At 35.9% G+C, this 21,984-nt stretch overlaps 3 protein-coding genes across 3 annotated transcripts; all 3 read right to left on the reverse strand.

Moving 5' to 3' along the window:
- Nucleotides 1–336: 336 nt before the first annotated feature.
- On the reverse strand, nt 337–2,616 carry sft2d2a (SFT2 domain containing 2a). The gene is made up of 8 exons (XM_056254012.1): nt 2,450–2,616; nt 2,268–2,357; nt 1,888–1,973; nt 1,694–1,775; nt 1,019–1,054; nt 862–920; nt 708–737; nt 337–513 (listed from the first exon to the last, which is right to left on the reverse strand). Exons 1-8 carry the CDS (start codon nt 2,513–2,515, stop codon nt 462–464), a joined length of 501 nt encoding a protein of 166 aa, XP_056109987.1. The 5' UTR covers nt 2,516–2,616; the 3' UTR covers nt 337–461.
- A 480-nt stretch (nt 2,617–3,096) lies between these two features.
- Nucleotides 3,097–9,732, reverse strand: tmem45a (transmembrane protein 45a). The gene is made up of 6 exons (XM_056254010.1): nt 9,470–9,732; nt 7,091–7,292; nt 5,399–5,611; nt 5,026–5,210; nt 4,772–4,914; nt 3,097–4,114 (listed from the first exon to the last, which is right to left on the reverse strand). The coding sequence occupies exons 2-6, from the start codon at nt 7,284–7,286 to the stop codon at nt 4,018–4,020; spliced, it is 834 nt and encodes a 277-aa protein (XP_056109985.1). The 5' UTR covers nt 7,287–7,292; nt 9,470–9,732; the 3' UTR covers nt 3,097–4,017.
- Nucleotides 9,733–12,318: 2,586 nt separating this feature from the next.
- Nucleotides 12,319–19,995, reverse strand: lnp1 (leukemia NUP98 fusion partner 1). The gene is made up of 4 exons (XM_056254011.1): nt 19,393–19,995; nt 16,374–16,616; nt 12,935–13,033; nt 12,319–12,607 (listed from the first exon to the last, which is right to left on the reverse strand). The coding sequence occupies exons 1-4, from the start codon at nt 19,537–19,539 to the stop codon at nt 12,455–12,457; spliced, it is 642 nt and encodes a 213-aa protein (XP_056109986.1). The 5' UTR covers nt 19,540–19,995; the 3' UTR covers nt 12,319–12,454.
- Nucleotides 19,996–21,984: the final 1,989 nt, after the last annotated feature.

Genomic DNA, 21,984 nt, shown 5'->3' on the forward strand with positions numbered 1-21,984 from the left:
GCAATGCAATTACGTATGGTCCACTTTAAAGGCGCCAGTGATAAAAAGAAATAAAAAAATATAAAACACTTTTTTTTTAAAATATACTGTATGAAAGGAAACAAAATGACAAAAATGATCTGATAAAACTTTACTTTATTTACAGGATGATATCATTATACAATATAAGGCAGAGAAAAATAGAAAGTGCAACTTTCAAAAGCCACCCCCAAAATATTTGCTTTTATAAATATCCCTTTTCAGGTATCTTAAAATATTTCCTAACTATTCTACAACATATTTAAAATAAAGCACCTTCAGTAAAAAGGAGTATTATTCTTTATGTTCAGAGTTAAGAAAATGCCATTAAAACTAGCAGTGTCCCATTGTGCCATTCTGTCAATGATGTTTTGATGATCCCGGAATCACAAAATACTTGACCAGAAAGTATCTGGAGTGGTGAAAGGCCAAACCTCGCCTTGTCATTTCACACATGTGTGGAACAGCATTGAGAAAAACTTCAGGATGGCATCTCTGGTAAAGGAAAAGAGAACGTAAGGCCTTTTAAAAGATTGCTAACAGACTCAATATTCTAAAGCAGCCAGGTCCAAAAAAGCCTGTGCATGATTACTGCTGTCATTTACCAGATCTACCTATTGCAAAATAATTCACATTTGTCAATGTCAATCTGACTGTTAATATCTAATGCTGTGCAATTCCAGACTAACCTTGCGAAAGGAATGTAAGACAGGCTATACCTATAGAGAAGAAAAAAGTTAATTGATAAAATGTATTTCAGTACAATGATAAACACTGGATGCTGTGCTACTGGTTTAAAAATATACTTAAAATATTTACTGCAATGTGTCAATGGAAACTTACCATGCAAATGCAAGGACTTGCAGAATGACAAACAGCAACGTGAGTGCAAAGATCTTCCACTGTGGTACAGAGATTAGTGTTAATAAAAAGTTAAAATAATACTGTATTTGATTCAGAGTTGGTTTGAAATATACAATACAGATGGATTAGAACTCACCCAAAAAGCTGCACAGAGTGTGAGAACCAGACATGTCTATAGACCAAACAATGAAAAGTGGAACTCTTAATACTAATCATAATCAAAAATAATTAATACTAATACAAATAATTCATACTAATAATCAAAAATACTGTATCTGTAATCAGAATCTGTATTTGCTGTAAATGGCAGATATCTAAAGGCTGCACGTAAACTAAAATAATATTTTTTCTTGTGCATCTGATTTGTTTTTGAGATAATGGTTATTTAAAAAAATACTTTCAAAATGAGATGTAGCCTATATCCAAATTAAACAGGATATTTAATGAGAAAACACAATGCAGCATGAAAATTATTAACATTATTATCACCATACTCCCCTCTTGGTGACATTGTCTAAAAAAGTTAGTTGTTTCAGGTGGTAAAACTTTTTTAGTTAAAAGATTACAAGGAAAAACACATTTTAAATGTGCACAGATGAACTGTTTACAATAACACCAAGAACATGCATTAAAAAGTAAAAAAAAAAAAAGCATGAAAAATGCAAAGTAAAAATTCTCCTTTACTTTAAACATATTTGTATATAAAAACAATAAAAATATTCTGCAAATACAAAGACTCTTCTAACATGTCTGCATTATTTTCACAATAAGATTATCTTTTTTTTTTTGAGGAAAAAAAGGAATAACTCACTATCATAACAATAGTAGCAAAGGCTCTGGTCTTGTCACACATGCGTTTCAGCTGTTTTAATGGTCCCATCAAAAACATTGTGCTGTGGGGGTGGATTCAAATTAAACAGAGAAGTCAGTATTGTCTCAAAGAGAAAATTCAAATAAAATAATACAAAGTTAGTACATTTAACTTGCTATAGCTTGTTGACCGACCTTACTAAGGAGCATATGTTGCCCAATGTGTAAAACACAATGAAGAGAATCAATCCTATTTTGGGAATAAATAGGCAACATACTCCCTGATAAAAGAAAGAAAGAAAAGGCTAGTTATTAATATAATGGTACTTAATAGTCACAAAGTTATACCAAATAAAACTAGTTTCTTTCCTAAACTTCTCACTCAAAATACTTGGATACAGCAAAATGGCATCAAATACGCATTCCTGAGAGCAGGTCAAACCGGTGACACAGCTCTGCTTCTAAACATATTTCTCCAACTCATCGCCTATCCCTTCTCAACAGAAAGGAAGTTACCTGTGTGTAAAATCTCGATTATAATCAAAATAAGGTTGATTAAAGTTTAAGTCACTGACCAGGATCGTGCACACAACACCGATGACCATACAGGCGAGGAATCCTTTCAGACGCGGCCCCCATCCCAGCGTGGACGCTTCATTCGCCGCCTTGAGTGAATGGAACAACAGACAACTGAGATTTAGGCTACATGGTTTTGTATTATCTTAATGAAGATTTATAGCAGACCACAGTTCCTTACCTGCAGTATATTTCTGTTGTCATTGTTTCCATCACGACCACCCAGAACCGCTCTGAGTTTGTCCATGACTAAACATTCAATTCTCTGTATTAACTGAATCAATTCACTATAAATCCCAGAGAATGTGTTGTTGTCACATCGTCCAGCTGGCACTCACTCGACATCACTCGTGCTCACCTTTGCCTTCTAGGCTGCTTTCAATGAACATTATCACATTTTGCTCAAGCACGCCACCTACCTTCTGAAGTGCACTAAAAGTAGCTTAGTATATAGAGTATGAATGATGATAGTCAGTGTTTTTTCGTGTTACTGGAACACTTATTGAGAGACAATTTCTTTCATTCGTTAATTCGTGCATTCTTTCTTTCCATCCATCCATCCATCCATCCATCCATCCATCCATCCATCCATCCATCCATCCATCCATCCATCCATCCATCTATCTATCTATCTATCTATCTATCTATCTATCTATCTATCTATCTATCTATCTATCTATCTATCTATCTATCTATCTATCATTAGTTGGGTCTTTGAACTATTCAGAAAGAGAAATATATGGAAAAATATGTGAATACCAGCACGTCAAATACATAGCAATTAATATAAATACAGTCACTGCACACTGAAAAAGTTTTGTTTTTAGAAAATGTATTTATCAAGTCAAATTAAATTATTCAATAAATGCATGTGATAAAATACAATAATGTCAAGATTCCACATACAATGGCCAATCCTGTTTTTTTCCTCTCCCTTGTCTTTTCCAAAGAATACAGTGGAACAAACACAAAAGACTAAGAAATAAACGAACACAAAAGACTAACTGAGGAATTGTAATGGCTGTCAAGAATTGTCAAGAAAATACAAAAGTATCATTATTTGATGACTGAGAAGTGACTTAAAAAAAACCCAAATCCTAGGGCCATTAAAACATAATTATTTCAGCATGTAGATCATATAGTGCCATTAAAAACAATATGATTAAAATATGATATTCCCTTGAGTGACAACATATAAAATACTGACAAGGCACACAAAGAAAATACTCAAATTTACACAGTAATGTGTCAAAGAGAAAATTATGTAATGCCAACAAATAGTCTACGTAATGACCCAATAATAATCAATACATAATATTTGATTGACTTAATCCAAACTTGTATAGAAAAAAATCAAGTGTGAACTAACTTCTCAGGGGTTGATCCTGAGGTGCATCAGTGAAATGAAGTGGAAGTGAGATAATGAAATAAAAAGGAATGACCACAAAAAGATAAGACTGTTGTAACTGGAGTGATCGTACTGGGATCATGCGAGAGATTTAACACTATGGCTCTTGTGATTTACTCAGAGTCACTTGTTGCAATTTGATGAAAAAAATCTTGGGAGGCAAGACTGCCACTGTTTGTCATCTCTCATCTGCTCTTCAGAAGATTAAGACAAAGCTAATATTTAGTGACAATGCCTCGACTGTTACTATCTATCTCTCACTCTCTGTCTCCATATTTTTCTTTGGTCTGAGGCCCAAATGAATTGGGATGCAGGGTTGAACGTGTAAAGATGATAAACACTCATAACATCTCGTCTTCAGACTCTACTTCCTTGTCCCTTGGTTTCAAAAGCCCCATTTCCATGGGTGGCATCCTCCTCAATCTGGAACGCACAGCACTGGGGGGAGAACAATGAAGGCAAACGAAAAGGAATTCAATAAATCTCGCATACAGAAAGGAAATTCCATAAAACAATATGATTTCATATGCAATATACATACACTACAAAAGTTTGGGGTTGGTATGTTTTTTTATGCTCACCAAGGCTGTATTCAATCAAAAATACAGAACAAAAATCATGTTGTGAAAATTATTACAATTTAAAATAACAGTTTTCTATTTTACTAAATTTTAAAAAGTAATTCATTCCTATGATGGCAAAGCTGAACTGTCTTCAGTGCCACATGATTCTTTTGAAATCATTCTAATATGCTGATTTGGTGCTCAAGAAACATTTCTTATTATTGTCAGTGTTGAAAAAGCAGTTGTGCTGCTTAATGTTGTTGTGGAAATGCACATAATTTTTTTCTCATCTTTGATGAATATAAAGATCAAAAGAACAGCATTTATTTAAAAATATAAATCTTTTGTAACATGATACTCTAGATGTATTTACTTGTCACTTTTGATCAGTTTAATGCATCCTTGTTGAATAAAAGTATAAAAAAAATGTAAAGTACTGACCCTAAATTTTTAAAAGGCATTTAATGTTCCTTTAGATCAAATTTAGGTTTGTGTATTTCATGTTAGAATGGATAGAATATGTTGTGCTCACCATAGAACAGACCAGTACACTACAGCTACAGTGAACAATGCAAACGCGAGGTGCCAGCAGTAGCATAATGTGACAAACATAACATTGCCATGGTCTGTCTGATCCCATTTCACTTGACTGGGTGGGTACAGCACGAAGCCAATCTAGAAAAATACATGAAAAAAAAAGAGTTAAACAGTGTTGAGTCAAAATGACTTAAATACACACACATTATGTATGCACTTAGGCACATACACATAGGCACACACACTGACCTGCCAAAACCAGCTGCCCTGCAGTACGGTGAGAGTGGCTCTGAATAGTTCTAGTAGAATATTCCCCCTGTGGAAAACCTCCAGAAGGCAGATGAAAGCTTGTCCAAAGATGGCATAAAGTAGAAGAGTGTGCACATGGACATCAAGCAGGTCTCTACCATGGAGATGATAAAGGAACAGAAATCCTGCAAGAGGCAAACATATACTTTCAATTTTATGTGTTGAATTAACACAAAAATAGAAAATCAGGATTTTCAAGAGTAACAAAGAGTGCTCAATTTAGGTAAACATTCACACATTCTCTAACATTAAAAATGTGTTTACAAAACACTCTTTCACATGAAATCAATATGGGGTAAAATCAAGAACATACCCTCATTAAAGAAAGCAAGACCCAACAGCATTCGGTCTAAAGCCAAAGGGGCGATGTCTGTGCTGTGGACAGTGAGAGATATGGCCCCTGCGATGGCAAAGAACAGGTACATGGTGGTGTGCTGCCAGTTCATCAGCTGCTCCCAGTGCTGAGTGGAAGAATCGTACAGTTGAAACTTGGGCCCACCTGCTAGAAGCTGCTCTGCTAACATACCTATGTAAATGGCAGAAGAAAAACAAATATAACAAGCAGCAATTACGGGGCCAAGCGCCACAGCCTCTGTGAGCATTCTGCCTCAGAATGATGAGCTAGAAATCAAGGAAGCGGGCATCAGACCAACTGCAAAATCGAGTGAAGACATTTGGAGACGATTTTAAGCAAAATGGTTGAAAGCCCATAAATACAATGACTTGTAATGTGACCTAATTGCTTATTACTTTTGACCAATTGGTGGCACTGACACCAAATTGATCTGGTCCAATTTTTGAGGATTTATTTTTGGTGAGATTTTTGGTCAAACTGTTCAGAAGTTTACAAGCAAACGTTTTTTTTTTCTTTCATATTCCGTGACCACTAGGTGGCAATGTGTCAAAACTGAGAGATAGTCTCACGTCCATTTTGGCGTGCTCGCTCGCATGTTATTCAAGAACAGTTTGACAAATCAACTTGATATCCACGTTTTTTCCCCCCGTGGTCTGAAGATGATCTCAATTTTGATGAGAATTGGACGAACCGTCTAGGACAGGGATGGGCAACGTCGGTCCTGGAGGGCCACTGTCCTACAGAGTTTAGCTCCAACCCTGAAAAAATCACCTGCCTGTAACTTTCTAGTAATCCTGAAGACCTTGATTAGCTTGTTTAGGTGTGTTTGATTAGGGTTGAAGCTAAACTCTGTAGGACAATGGCCCTCCAGGACTGAAGTTGTCCATCCCTGGTCTAGGACGAGTTTGAAAAAGTAGGTTTTTCTGAATGCTGCAATCAAATAGCATTGAACCAAGTAATCAGAGGAAAAAAGAATCATGTTTCTAGCCCTTATGGTTAAAACATTATTAGCATGAAGTGAAACTTTGGGCAGTTTGTGGCGCTATAGGGATTGGGTTAGAGACTCCAAAATTGCTGTGGTGAATGTTCAGACTGTCCACTGTGTGCCAAATTTCACAACTCTTTACCATACGGTGCTTTCATAAATTTGCTCACTAGGGGGGCTCAAGAATAAAATAAGGTAAAATAAGACAAAACAAGCATTAAAATAAACTGAAACACTAAACATCAAGATATTTCTTTTTCAATTGACCTTTACACATGAAAAACCTTAATATAAAAGGAAGCTGCAGTTTTATTAATTTTATGAATATACATTTTTCTAGTTAATCCAAGCTGTATTTGACTGGCAAGAAATTGTGAGTAGAAAATATTTTTACAAATATTTATCCTTAATCCTTTGAATATTGTTGCTGACAATTGGGGCCTTGGAGTCAAAACGGTTGAGAATCACTGGTTTTATAGTAAAACCTATAATTTATAAGCAAACTTTTTTTTTTACACCGTAAAAAAAAAAAAAAAGGTTCTTAAAACCAAATGTATTTCTTTGCTGATTCTAAGATGCTTTAAATACACATTTGACAACCTTTATTTGTCTACATCAATAATGAAACCTCTCATTATATTGACAAAAGCATGGCAGCAACTCACCAATAATAGAAAATGATAAAATGACAGCTCCTTCTATGATTTCTATGCGGCGTTGTGTAGCTCGAGATGCAAGTCTTCCCGCACCAGCACTTTTGTTCCTGCGGGTGCCGTACAAAAAGGTCTGCTTTGAGGCCCACCACAGACCAGTGATCAGGAAGAAACTTCCAGGCAATGCATGGCCTTTAAAACTTCCCATGATTTCCTGGAAATAAGAATAACAATTTTATTTATTGATAATAAATAAATAAAAACTACAAAACCAAAATACCTCATAATATTATTAATTCTACTTCATAATATATCAAAATGTTCAGTGCCAATTAAAGCAAAAGACAATGTTTACTGGATTTGTTTAGTAGATTTTATATATATATATATATATATATATGTGTGTGTGTGTGTGTGTATTATATGTGTGTATTAAGACAAAATGAGAGACTTCGAGAGACACTTTTTCATCCTCAGGACTCGACTGGCATATCAATACAAGATCTCACATCACTTCTGGCACTGATTTTGTGGTATCACTTTACAATAGGGTTTCATTAGTTAATGTATTACCTAACATGAACTAACATTGAACAAAACATTTGTTTAATGTTAGTTAAAAATACAGCTGTTCATTGTTTGTTCATGTTTGTTCACAGTGCATTAACTAATGTTAACAAACACAACTTTTTAATTTTGATAATGCCTTAGTAAATGTTCAAATTAACATTATCTCCCAAAGTCCATCTTCCATGGGGAGTTAGCTGTGGGACACCGCCCTCGTGCCCGACCCAAGCTCCGCTTTAAGGATGTCGTCAAGCGGGACATGAATGTCTTTAACATCAACCCTGACCGATGGCATCACCTTGCGGAAGACCGGGCAGCTTGGCGGTCTGCTCTGCTCGGACTCTGTCCTGCCATGCTTACACCAGTTTTTGCACAGAAAGACGGCATGTTAGACACCGTTCAGATCGGCGCTTGCGCTGTAAAAGGCCTTGATGATGAGTTAACTAATGAATCCTTATTGTAAAGTGTTACCGATTTTGTTACACCAGGATGGCATATAGCATATTTATTGCCTTCCTGAACAATCAAGCAAGTTGATTTGTACTTGACTGAACTTTAATTTTGTGTTTAACATTTAACTTTAAAGATCAATAGTATCAACTATTTTTATTCTTATCAGTGAACGTAATCAAAGCAGTACATAAGGAAATTATAGGAATGGCATGTTCCTCCTTTTCTCTTTGGAGGATGATTTCTGAGTAATATTTAAACAGGCTGATCAGTACTTGGCCTCAATGTCATTCAGGTCCCATGACAATCAAAAGGAAGGTGGTCATCACTGCCATAATCAGATGTGTGAGTGTCTAATCAGAGTGTGTCCATGAGACCAAGACCTTTTATCGGATAAAAAATTGCTTTCAGATTTGCTTCAAAATTGCTCCTGTTTACAATTGCTTTCCTAAAGAAATCTAAATTTAAACACGAGAAAAGGAGGCTATGCAACAGCTGCAATAAGGCAGACACAGCAAGCTCATAATGATCAAATGGGGGGAAATAAATCACAGTGATGGTAATAATGAGTTTGAGATAAAATCATATTACATAGACTTTATGCATCTGCAATACTTATTTCAACAGAGGGTCTCAAATGTTGTTCTTAAAATTACATTTCTGTCATCATTTTCTCAACCACATGTTGTTCCAAACCAATTCTCCTTTTGAGAGTGAGGAAAGAAATTCATACAGACATGAGGGTGAGAACATTTTTTTCATTTTATTGTGCACTATATGACAATGAAAATCAAGGCAATGAGTAGCATCTCTGCAGCTTTGATCTAAACACACTGTTTTTCAGGATGCTCTGCTGTTACCATAGAGACAAACTAAAGCTTTGAGAGTCTCTCCAGTGAAGAGGCCCGATGCTTTCATGTATTTATGACTACATAAGGACGACATTTTTTGGAATTGTACATAAAAACAAAGTCCCTTTTGTCTGAACCAAAAAATAATACAAAAAGAAACCGCAGTGCACTTTTAGGCTACACACACACACAGACACACACACAAAATAAGATGTAAAAATACAAATATGGTATAATAGCTTATCCTGCAGGTTTCACGAAAGGATGACACAAATACATAGGCTTTTTAAAATAGTTTAAAACCTTACCTGAAAAACGATTCAGTAGCCTACACCGTAATGGCTTTAACAACTTTAACTTTAGGCTACAATGTTTATTGGATAAAGGTCTCTGCGATTTCACTTTAAATGGACTTAAGAGAAAAAGCCTTGTGGGTCCGTTATTTCTTTAAGAAATAAAAGTGGAAATAATAACTTCATTTAGGCACAGTAAGTGGTCTGAAATATGATTTAAGAGTTCTTACCTTATCGATTGACCAAATAATTAGGATAGTCTTGGAAAAAATAAGAAGGGACCTCACACTCGATGTTTTTCTCGAGTGTCTGCATTTGATGCTGTAACAGTTCACGAAAAATTTTCAAACATCCTTACACGGTTAATTTTAGTCCCTCTTGACCATCATCACTTTTTTCCATCAGGAATTTACGTATCAACTTCTTTTCCACTTTTCCAGCTGTTTCGCAACCAGATTTGTGGGGTTGATCTTTTTCAGAGCGTCTTCCTAAGGGAACCTCCCATTCCACCAACGATTCGTTCATGAAGCCACTAAACGTCATTGTTTTTGAATTTGATTGGTTAGTTCACCTGTCAATCAACAGTTGGTCTCTTTTCCACGTGTGCATTTTTTTTCTGACCGAAGCAGTCTAGACTCCACTAGGCTACAATACAAGGAAATGTGAGTCCAGTGGTTTAAGAAACTAAAAGTAGGCCTATAGTTATTAAAAATGTATTAGTGTATTTTTTTTTTTTTTTGCTATGTTTTTACATATTTTGAAAACCTTGACAAATCAATTATTGTGAATAGACAGACAGACCACAATTTATTAAAATAGAAAACTATTTGGTAGGCAACTTTGCGAGAAAATATAATAGGCTATGCTTGCTAAACACTAACGTTTTTTTGCTACAAAAGTTGAATAATATTTTGCTGACAAGACATACTGTTTTATAAGACCAGTATTCAAAGAGTTTAAATGGGGTTTTACTGTTTTTATTTTTATTTTTTATTTTTTTCATTTAAAAGTGTACAGTAGGGCGGGACACGTAGCCTACGTGCACAAAGGCACGGTCCCTCCTGACAACGGAGAGAAGAACATAATTTCATCTATCTAACTGTATTCATTATTTATTTCACAGTTTATAACGTGTACTCACTTACATAGAAATTGAATGCAACTAAATAACATCCTACCAAATCTATAAATTCATTGAATGCATTTAAACTAATAACATCCTACCAAATCTATAAATGCAATCTGTTTAGTAAAAACAAAGCAATGACACAAAACAATGATGTCAAAATAACAGCACTATATAAAAACGTTGCAACAATGTATGCTTGGTATATTTGTGTAAACTCTTAAATTAATTTTTAAATATTTAATTCAAAGTATGGTTGTACAAACAACATATTCTACATCTTTGGGGCTTATATTTACATTTCTGATCAGAAACATCACAATACATTGGACAGAGTCTAAAACTCTCTGCCTTTGAATTTGGCATGTACGTTAATGGGTAATGCAGATGTGCATTTTGTGCAATACACAAAAGTGGAGAGATGGAATAAAAACAAAAAGGTTGTATACATTTAGCATGCAGTTTTCAGTCTAGCCAAAAATGTCCTCATGAAAATAAGCAAGACAGAGAGAAAAGGAGGGTAAGGAATGCATAGAGCTGAGGCTCTTGAGAGTCAAATAAAGATGCCCATCCATTATACTCATATAGGCCTAACTTAGACAGTGTGTGCAAGTAACAGACCATATAATCATGCAGGATTGCTACACACACTCGCCTGTACTTAATTTAAGTCTTCAACCCATGCCTCCACCCAGAGATGATGGTCTTGTTTTGTTTTTATTTACATATAAACACACTAAATCAGTGCCCGGGGTCACGGGAAGCAGACAGACATGGAAAGTGAAGAAATATGGACATTTTCAGGGAAACTGGACAGGAGCACAGGGCCAGTAGAGGGGCTCAAACATGGTCACATGAACTCGACAGGTGGGACATGACTGTCTCTGCCAAAGCCATTTCTTAATGTACTGTAAGAAAGGAAAGCCATATTATGGAGGGTCATTCATTGTCAAGGTGTGGCTGTATATAAAAATGGAAAACCATTGGAACATGCATCTAAACATGCTAGAATACTGTAACAATTATTCCTTTTAAAGAACTGCAAGAGTTTACTGATAAGTTGATCTATACACTCACAGATAAAAGTTTTTTATTATTCCATGAACAACCTTTAAAATTCATAGAACCTTTCCACTGCATAAACGGTTCTTTATTGTGGAAAAAGGTTCTTCAGAATATTAAAAAATTCTTCACACTGAAAAAAAGGTTCCTCCATGGCATAACTGAAAAAAACCACTGAAACCTTCATTTTTAATTAAATGCTTAGAATATTTTTTGTTGTTGATTTTTTTGACAAATATACAGTACATTACTAAAACAAAGACTGGTAGTTTGTGACATAAATGCTAAAAAAAACAATGTTAAATGAAACGTTATGTTTATTCTACAAAATTTGTATATATAGCCTAAATCTTTACCCAATTTTCTATGACTGAGCAGTTTACAAGAGCCATAATGGAGGCATGATGGAACCTGCATGACAATGCATGCATGAAAAACAGATCTCTTGACTTTCTAGGGGTCAAAACCGTGGCCCACCATTGATTTCCATTACAGTGGTGAGATTAGCCACCAGCTTATTTCCAGCATGTGCATTTAACAAGCTACTGTATCTTCACAACTGCAACTCCTGACATATGACCTGCAAATTCAGGATACCAGTTTCAGCGTCCATAATTCATCCTAGCACCAAAATAACCCTAATCATTTATATTCACAGCTGGTTTTCTAATCCAAAATAGCTGTATATTATTCACTGAAAAACAAAATTTGATTGAAAGTTCACTAATACGCATAACCATATTATGGTTCATATCATTATAACTAAAGAAAAATGACAAAAAGTATTTAAGACATTTTTAATTGTAATATTTATAAAATGTAAATGACTTGGAATTTGAAAAAAAAGGGATCTAATTATTTGCTTTGTCCTCCAAACAGGTTAATTTTTTAAGCAAAAGTACTGTGGAGATAAACACAAACAAAAATTGACAATTTCAAATGAACATGATTTTTGATAATACACTGAGTGATTATTACTGTTTAGTTGAACTACTTTTGGTACCATGGTATATTTCACTGGACACAATCAACGCTGTCTGCGTAAAGACAGCTGACGACGGGGCAAGCGATATTCCTCTTGTCCAGGGCAGAACGGTGTCTCCTTCCCTAGTTCACATGTAGGTCCAGAACTCCCACTACGTGGACGTGAACGCTGCTCTGGCCGTTTTGCCTGCCCAATCTATAACCAGAGACGGAATATTCAGTGTCACAGCTGATACAAGCGCTGCAAGTAACAAGATAAACTTGCATGCAAGGAGGAATTTTGAAAAAAAGTGCATTTGGTGTCAAGTGTAAACCTCTATATCCATTAACCCATTGCTTCGATTAACATGGGGTGTCGGGACTCCACACACTAATGAGGTTACACTTTAAACCGCTGTATGTTGAGGAGGAGGGAACACATGCGAGATAATGATCAAGCGCTATGTGTTCTGCACAAGTGTTGATGGGATGGATTTGGCGCTGTTAGGCAACAGAGGAGAGAATTGATGCCGGATGTGTTTACCTCTTTATGAAAATGATGGCTGCAGTGAAGCTCTTGGATGCCACCCCTTCCATTCCGTAGTTCTTCATGGCAAACAAGACATATGCTATCTGCATTACCCTACAAATAAAGCAGCCAAAATCATCTTAAAATAAAATTATTATAGGGCATTGATGCACTTTGTCTAATACATGTATATAACTGTACTTTATTGCAGTATACACTAACACTATACCGTTCAAAAATTTGATGTTGGTAAGATTTTTTTATACTCTTAAAAGAAGTCTCTTGTGCTCACCAAGGCTGCAATTTTTGTAGTAAACTTTTTACTGTAAAACAGTAAAAAGAGTTATATTGTGAAATATTGTTACAATCTGAAATAACTATTTTGTATCTGAAAATATTTTTAAAATGTAATTTATTTCTGGTAAAGCTGATTTCAGAAATCTTTATAATATTATGCTGATTTGGTAGAAACATCTCTTCTTGTGACAAAATATTTTGCTGCTTAATATGTTTGTGGAAACTGTGATACTTTCTTTTTATCCTTTGATGAATAGAAAGTTCAAAAGAACAGGATTTATTTGAGATAGAAATCTTTTGTAACACTATAAATGTGTGTCTGTCACTTTTGATCAATTAAATGTAATTAAAGAAAAATCAAAAATCAATAAAAAAAATCTTACTGAATCCAAACTTTTAAACAGTACAGTTAGGCTATATACGCCATACAATAAAGACGTTCACTTTTACAAACAGGGGAACTGGGTGTTATAGGGATAATTTACTTAATAATAAATGAAAGCTGCACTGTAAAAATGTTGCTGCAATTATTTATATATCAACAAAACATGTGTTGAGATAACTAAAATATCCAACTTCACTAAACTAAAGTTAATAACTTAAGTCAAACACATACTTTTTTTTTAAGTTGAAACAACACATTGTTGTGTTGTGTTTTGATAAATAATCACAGCAATATTTTTTTTTACAATGTGTATGTCATTGTTGTGTTGTTGTCACTCCATAAACATAAACAACTTAGAGCTTTGATTTGTTGATAGTGTCCCCATAGAAACGCATAATCTCGAGTCCGAGAACATCTCCTAAGAATGTCACAGGTTGTTCAGGTTGGTTCAGGAGGAACTGTAAAAGGGGGCTGCTGTTTGTTTGAGGTGCTCAGTGACTGTTTGTCTACGGGTGCTTCTCAGACGGAAGGCTGCATCCCAGTGAGGCTGTGTCCTAGTCCAGTCCTTCGGAGTCCACCTCACTATTAAAGGCTAGATTGAGACGCTATCAGTGCGTATGGCTTCATGAAACACGTTCCCGCCCCCACGGTCACGGCATGAAAATACTATTAAAACTTCATTTTGGAAAGATACTTTGTTTTAAAAAATCTTTATATCAACTGGCCTTCTATTAATGCAATACAGTCTCCCAGTGGCTTAATTTAATTAATTTACAACAAAATAAAAGAGAACATGCATCACAGATAACATGTATGTTATCTGCGAAAACATTGTTTTTGACTTCCATTTCATAATGAACTCAGAAGAGCTCAGTGCTGACTCGTTTTCCATCAGTTATTTTTTGTGAATTGGAATGTGTGCAAAGGATTGTGGGTGATTGAAGGCTGCAGAGGGTACACTTGATGCATCCTTCAAAATGAGTCAAAGGAAGGATGCGAAATGAAGGTTGCCATCCAAGGATCTTTCAAATTGAAACGTCCTTTGACAGAGTTTGATGACGTGGCATGAGATAGGCTACAGTATGCAGCCTTCAGAGGATGAATTGAGATGAATTTAATCTTCTGATTGAGAAGATTGACAGGCAGATTGACAAAGATTGGACGAACATTTTTTTCGTCCTTCCACAGAAGATGTATGTACATTTTTTTTATATTTAGACCACTTCTATTATTGATTGCTATTGGGATGTGAAGAGAGTTTCAAGCTGTATAACAAAAAGTGTTTCTGAAAAAAATGATATCTGCCTTAATGTCACGTTTCAGTTTGTGTGTGGACTAACTTTCTGTTTGTATTTTTGATCAGTTCCTGTGTTCATTTGTTTCCTGGCATATGCCTCCTGGTGAAATGGCAGCAGTAATCCGAGCAAGACAAAGACATAGGCTAAGGAGACGAGCTGAAAAGATTTTTGCCACAAGAATCACACTTTTTCAGTTGAGTGAAAACGAAATCATTAAGCGTTACAGATTAAGCAGCTACGCAATATTACAGTTACTGGAAGAAATCAAAGATGACATCTTATTTCCGATTTAGCGTTCACATTCCATTCCAGCAGTTGTTAAACTCCTCGCTACATTACAAATATTGGCATCAGGATCATTTCAAATAGTCATAGCATCAGCAGTGACAGGAGGAGGCCCATTCAATTGCGCGTTTAAATACGCGCAATTTACGGTAGGCTATAGTGGGTGGGGACAGGCGCTGGTTAGTGGTTACCTGATGAACTGCAGGTTTGGTACATAACACACACACTGCGGTTTCACATCAAGCGCTTTCTGCGTCTTGGCCATGGCGCTATTAAAGCTGCGTTCGCAAATGTACGTACATCTGGCCCTGTGACAGCAGACTGGACCGCTAAAATGGATATAGCAGCGCAGTTCGCTGCTTTGGTTCGAAAGGGTCTCAACTTTGTAGATTACTCCGTGGAGTTCTGCCGTCTTGCCATCCTCTCCCCCTATGATGACGAGACCTTTAGAACACTATATTGGATCGGGGCCAACTACTTCCACTCAGTTGACCTTCCAGACACCCGAGGACTTTCCTGGAGGGACGCCATTCTCAAGTGTCTGGAAGACATGTACCCCCGATCCAGAAAACAGCCGAAACCAGAGTCTCGTCCCAAGATGGCCACCATTCCCGAGTCTTGTCCCGTCATGGCCGGCACGGAGCCCTCTGCCAAGATGGTGGCCACGCCAGAGTCTCCAGTACCCGTCCAGGACCCAGAGAGGCCTTCAGTCCCCGAGCTCAGCCCAGAGATGGCTCCAGTCCCTGAATCCTCTCCAGCTAATGTCAGGATTCAGTTTTTGTATGGACTTTCAGTTTGTATTTTTGATCAGTTTCTGTGTTAATTTGTTATGTTTCCAACCACTCCTTTGTTTCTATGGTCACTGTCATTATGAGTTCATTTGTCCCAACTGTGCCTGATTAATTATCTCGTTTCTATTTGCTATTTAAGATGCAGCCTTGCTTTCAGTCTTTGTCCGGTCTCCGTTGCGTTAATGTGTGTTTTCCCTGCCGGTCAGCTTGTTCCAGAGAGTTATTTTTAAAGTTTGAGTTTGCATCTTTAATCTGAGTCTTCAGTCTGTTCCTGAGATAACCACACTATTACACTTAGTGGTTTGGACCTTGTTTTGGGGGGTAAGCTGTTTAAGTATGACAGTTTCAAAACCTTTTTGGTCCATTGTCTGTGACATATGATCTGGCCTCTTACCCACCATTGATATCACCTTCTGGTTGTGGACACGCAGCCTCTTCTCTAAGCACTCGGAGAGCTCTGGAATGGTGGTGATGTGACATTCAGGTCCCCCTACTTTGGTGTGGCTGTTTTCGTCTGAAGACACACGGCGGGCACGAGGGTGAGAGCGCATCTCCTTCTCTTCACGGCTCTTTAGGTGGACAGGGGCAGGGGCCATGTTGTTAGCATGGAGATGGTTCACCTTCATGGCTTCTAGCTGAGACTTTTCGGTACCAAGACAGAAAGACAGGGAGAAAAACCATGACATATGAATGGGATAGGAAGTGATAAGCTACATATTAAAATAATCAGAATCTTTAAAAGCTAATTTAGTAATGATTTCATTAATGATTATTGTTTGTTTGCACATTTTGAAGTGGTGCATATTTGATACGGAGCAGAATGACATCATTGGGGTAAGCAGTCATAATTTCCTATATGAAGTTAGTTTTGTAAGGCTCAATATAAACCACCCGTATAAGACACTTGTAATGGCAGGGGTCAAATAGGTTCATTATTTTTGAGCATGCAGCTCAAAATGACTTGTGTAGGCATTTCACTTGAAGTCAAGCTAATCATAGGAGCTTTACCTATTAACCTTGGAGTTACTGCCATTCACTACTGTCTCTTAGGACATGTACACTGTTTACAAATAGCTATATTATTTTCCAACACATACTGAGCATGAGCATAGCAAAACTAATTTCCTGACACAATAGTTCAAAAATGGCTGCAGATCAATACACATTTTTAAACAAGTGAACAGAGAACCGCCACATTCGAAGAAAAAGTGTATAAACCTATATGACACTATAGCTTAAAGTCAATAATAAAAACAGTTTTTTTTACCCAGAGCTTTTCTCTGAATGCATATATGTACCACAAATCATTAAACTTATCTATGAGATTTTTTACTTATTTTAATGTTAATTTTATTTGAAAGAAAAAGCTGCTCTCTATATTTTAATGTAATAAATGATATACTGTATGTATGTATGTATATATATATATATATATATATATATATATATATAATCAATGTAATCAATTATTAGACAATGTGCAGAAGGTTAACATAAATTTTGCATGCACGTGGGCTTAAATGTAATACATAAATATTGCAAGTACAATATTTTTTGTACAATCAACTTGTATGTTACGGTCATTTTAACTTAAATTACATTAAACTTACTTTAAAAAATGAGTTGAATCTAGTATAACTTATTAACAAATTGCTTAACTTATTTTGATGAGTTAAAGCAATATACAACATGTTGTCATAATTATTGATAATATAAGTTTTTACAGTGATTACATTTAAATTCACAATAACATTTAGACGTAAATCCAGATGTAAATGATGATGTCCACTCTTAGTTTTTATAAAAGTTAGCGGGAATAAATAAAACCATGCTAAGCACAAAGTGCCATGTCAAGTAACAAGTCAGCCTCAAATTTCTTTTGTTTACGTAACATTTATTTTACTGTTTACGCAAATTGGGATATTTAAATCTAACTACATGCAGGAAAAAGTGAAGGATATTCCACTTAAATAATAATTTTCATCTGTTTTTAATTTTTTAAATTAGCAGTAATCCAGGCAGCCATCACACATTTTTTTTAACATTCTTCTCTCCCGACCTTTTGGTATAAACACAGTCTTGCTGTACATTGTTTACTTAAGGAGGCTGTGAGGCGAGAGAGAGCGTGTGAACCACTGATTTGTGGGGGAAGAGAACAAATTTCTGCTGGGTCACTACCTCTAATCAGAGCACACTTTCCTGTTTTCACAGAGGTTCTCTTCCAAAACCCATTATGCAATATTTTGCCCAGCTTTGTTTTCAAGATTGACAGAATTCAAAACACAGTGAAAATCCTGCCATAAGCCATAAACACACATAAATAGTCCCCAATTGGAGTTCTAGACTGGACTTTGTCAATGGATTCACTTGCTCCCAGAAGCATTAAAGAAATAAGGCGAGGCTGCATTACAGTGATTTTACCATGATTAGGGTTGCTCTTATTTTATTCATGGTAAAATCACTAGCTTACTCCTTTTAAAAAAAATGGCACCAACAGCACTGTTATAAAAAGACACCAGTGAGCAGACAGACAACTATAATAATTCTAAACAATATAATTTTTATAATTATAACAAATGTATTTAAATTATTATAAAAAATACAGTTAGGCTAATTATTATAAATAATATTACATTTGTGTGTTACATTTGTAGTATTTTTATACTATACATTTATAATTATAAAATATGTATAGTTTATGATAATATTATATTATACACCTTATTTTTAATGTTAGAGCGGGCACGGCCGTATGTAAATTGAACGTGTCTGGCTTCTGGTCACATTCATTTCCAGCTGCTTGATATTGAAAATTTATATTTTTCATCATATTATTCTAATGTATTGTCGTAACTACAAACACTCTGGTTCGTAGTGCAATTATCGTAGTTTTACCATTTACTGCACTTTGTTATTATCAATATATATATATATATCATGCACAATTAGTTCTGTTATTCTGTGTTGACTGTATTACTGTGTATTATGTTTTACGAGACAAATACAATGTATTTGAATTGACAAAATTTCAAAAAAAGTTATCTCAAAATTTGGGAGTAGTAAAACTTGTGCGAAAAAGAAACAAAATATAATGAGCTGAGAATTTATACGGCTAATGAATCGTGAGTCTTGCACGTTCACAGAAAGTACCTCATTGCAAAATAAGATGGATGTTGTATTTATAAAAATAAGTTAAATTAAATCACATTCAATAGCCTAATATTCAACAATATACCGCCAAGAGATATAGTTCATAATCCTAACAGTTTTACAATGACTTTGAACATTTCAAATCAGAATTTGAAGTTGAATCTATCCATTTTACATAGTACATACATATATATACATTCATATGTTGCATTTATGACCGAACCCATTCCCCTAACATCATTCCACATGCGTGATCAACTACCTTACCATGCAGGGCAAAGAGGCACGGCGGTCAGTTCTGTTGCGGGAGGGCCTCTTGAAGCTCCTCTTTCTGTCTTTGTCGTGCTCCTCCCCGTGCCCCCAGTAACTGCTCATCCACTTGGTGAAGTTCCCATCATCGTCCTCCTCATCCATAAGAATGGCGGGAAGCAGCCGAAGAGACAGCGTGAGAGCTGGTGTGTGGAGCTCTCTGCGAGGCTCCTGTCTCCTGGAAAGAAAAAACGGAGCAGGGTGCAGCCGGCGTAATAAGATGATCCAGCTGGGTCAGACGTGGCTGCTTTTATGCTGCTGCTGATGTTGTCCTGGAGCTTCTCAGGAACTCTTTCGTTGAAGGCAATGTGCGGTCCAGACTCCAGACTGTAGACGATAGGCTGGGCTTGATTTTGTGTTTGGTTGAAATTAGATTCCTCCAGTTATGTGCTCACAGTGTGTGGGTGTAATTGCTCAAAGCCCCCAAAACATGCATGCACAGCTTTTTGTCGAAGTCTTTAAATAAGTGAATCCTCTGTAATCTATTTAACATGAGATAGGGAGGGGGCTGTAGCCTATAAGGGCGGAAGAGAGGTAAAGCTAGGGAGAGGGCGAGATAGACAGAAACAGAGAAGAGAGAGAGAGAGAGAGAGAGAGAGAGAGAGAGAGAGAGAGAGAGAGAGAGAGAGAGAGAGAGAGAGAGAGAGAGAGAGAGAGAGAGAGAGAGGATGGTGTTTTTTGGGTTGGTGCTCTGCTTTTAATCTTTCCATTACAGAGCAATGGGCCTGAGGGTGGGTGTTACTCACACACACTCTGTGCAACTCCAATTCTCCCATACTTTCCACTCAATGAGCACATCAAACCTGTCAATAATTATGGACTGCAGCAGGCGAGAACCAGCATGTGTTATGAGAGTCGGTGTGATCATGTATTTATACTTATACTGTCTGACAACGAGTAAAGCAAGATTACCAATCAATGCAGAATGGCATGATCGAGTGGGATGGCTAGACTTTGTTCTGATCATGACAAATGCTTTATAGTATAACTATGTGGGTTATATTGCAGCAGTTTAATCAACAAACCATAAGATGATATGGTAACACTTCTTATTAAATAGATATTCATAATGTACATTGTTATGCATTATATCTTTGTTATTTTTGTATATCATTGCTATGCATTCTATCCATCCATCCCTCCATCCCAACCGAATCCTAAATATGTTATGAATCATTTCGACAGATTATGTCTGCCTACAGTCAGAAAGCTATATATTTGCAAAAAAGTACAACATTTAGTCAAATTATTCTCACATTCCAAATGTTGCAGCTGCACGTTCAGTAACACGTATTTTCAGCTGACCCCATTTTAGAATATGATAAAACCCCTCCCTTTCAGGAAGAAGCGATCTGGGGCACACAACCACCCCCAAGCCTCGCCTGCTCGTCCTGCTCCAGTTGTTCCCACCGCTGGACTCGGGGGCAGCAGAGCGTACAGTATGAGTGGCCAGAGACACTGAAAACACACAGCACCTGTGGACATGTTTGATCCTTGTCCTTAACTGTTATGTGAATTCTGGGTCACTATACGCCTAGTTATTTATTTTATTCCTTGTGTTCGGCGAAGAAATATTGCCTGCATTATAGTCATTACAGAAACAGATTTGCACAATGCGCATATGTTTCTTCAACTACGGGCACTTTTCTCACAATGTTAAAAAAATGTATACATACATAAGTGGATTGTGACTTTTTTTTTTTTTTTACAGAAAAAAGGTAAATTCCCACTATGAATTTTCTACCACATTTCAAATAATGTTCTGCTTAATAGCTTTTTGATGTAGAAACTGTTTTGCCATGCAAAAGTCAATTTTATTTCTAGCATTTCATGTAATCTTTATATATGCTTACATGTAAATACGCATATGCTTAATAGATTCATAAATTCATGCTTTTTTAATCTAACAGTTTGATTGGATATCGAGGCTGAATAAAAATATTATGTTTTTGTGATATTTTAGGATATTATATATTGTTTCAAAGACAATTTATAGGACAAAACTAAAATAGTTTTTGAAGGAAGTCTCTTATCCTCAAAGCTGCATTTATTTGATCAAAATACAGTAAAAAAACAACAACCCAGTAATATTGTGAAACATTATTGCAATTTTTTATATTAATATATATTTTAAATGTAATTCAACCATGTTATGATAAAAAAATAAATATTTTTAACAATGTAAAAGCCTTTACTGTCAGTTTGCACTGACAATGCACTGTCAGTTTATAAAAAAGGCATGATAAAAAGTCCTAAGGGCATGCAGTTATAATTGTGACTCACTTACAGTATAAAAATTCTAAATGAATGAAATAATTTATTTTTGAATGAAACCCAGAATGGAGATAATATTAATTAATATAATTAATATAATTCAAGATCAGCCAAAACGTTGCATTTCTGCAATGGGCAATATCGCTGTCTATGTGCTCGCAACATTGTAACATGTGCGACAGGGCCGTAGCAACATTGTTGCCCGACATTCAGCAACAGAGAGACCACGTTCTGACAATTACATTTTTAAATATGCTAGATATAGATATCCTCATT

This window comes from Rhinichthys klamathensis, unplaced genomic scaffold (assembly GCF_029890125.1).
Source record: "Rhinichthys klamathensis goyatoka isolate OS25496 unplaced genomic scaffold, OSU_Roscu_1.1 h1tg000109l_1, whole genome shotgun sequence".
NCBI classification, from domain to species: domain Eukaryota; kingdom Metazoa; phylum Chordata; class Actinopteri; order Cypriniformes; family Leuciscidae; genus Rhinichthys; species Rhinichthys klamathensis.

Bases quoted from the DNA above. Each gene is read 5' to 3' on its own strand.
- sft2d2a (XM_056254012.1), bottom strand. From the start codon at position 2,515: ATGGACAAACTCAGAGCGGTTCTGGGTGGTCGTGATGGAAACAATGAC. The intron at 1,974-2,267 runs GTCAGTGACTTA...TTCTTTTATCAG, and splicing joins GTGTTGTGTGCACGATCCTG to GGAGTATGTTGCCTATTTAT. The intron at 921-1,018 runs GTGAGTTCTAAT...TCTGTACCACAG, and splicing joins CACTCTGTGCAGCTTTTTGG to TGGAAGATCTTTGCACTCAC.
- tmem45a (XM_056254010.1), bottom strand. From the start codon at position 7,286: ATGGGAAGTTTTAAAGGCCATGCATTGCCTGGAAGTTTCTTCCTGATC. The intron at 5,612-7,090 runs GTGAGTTGCTGC...CCATTTACATAG, and splicing joins TTTATCATTTTCTATTATTG to GTATGTTAGCAGAGCAGCTT. The intron at 4,115-4,771 runs GTGAGCACAACA...TTCTCCCCCCAG, and splicing joins GTGTACTGGTCTGTTCTATG to TGCTGTGCGTTCCAGATTGA.
- lnp1 (XM_056254011.1), bottom strand. From the start codon at position 19,539: ATGGATGAGGAGGACGATGATGGGAACTTCACCAAGTGGATGAGCAGT. The intron at 16,617-19,392 runs GTAAGGTAGTTG...GGTACCGAAAAG, and splicing joins GTGCCTCTTTGCCCTGCATG to TCTCAGCTAGAAGCCATGAA. The intron at 12,608-12,934 runs GTAAACACATCC...CTCTGGTTATAG, and splicing joins GCCATCATTTTCATAAAGAG to ATTGGGCAGGCAAAACGGCC.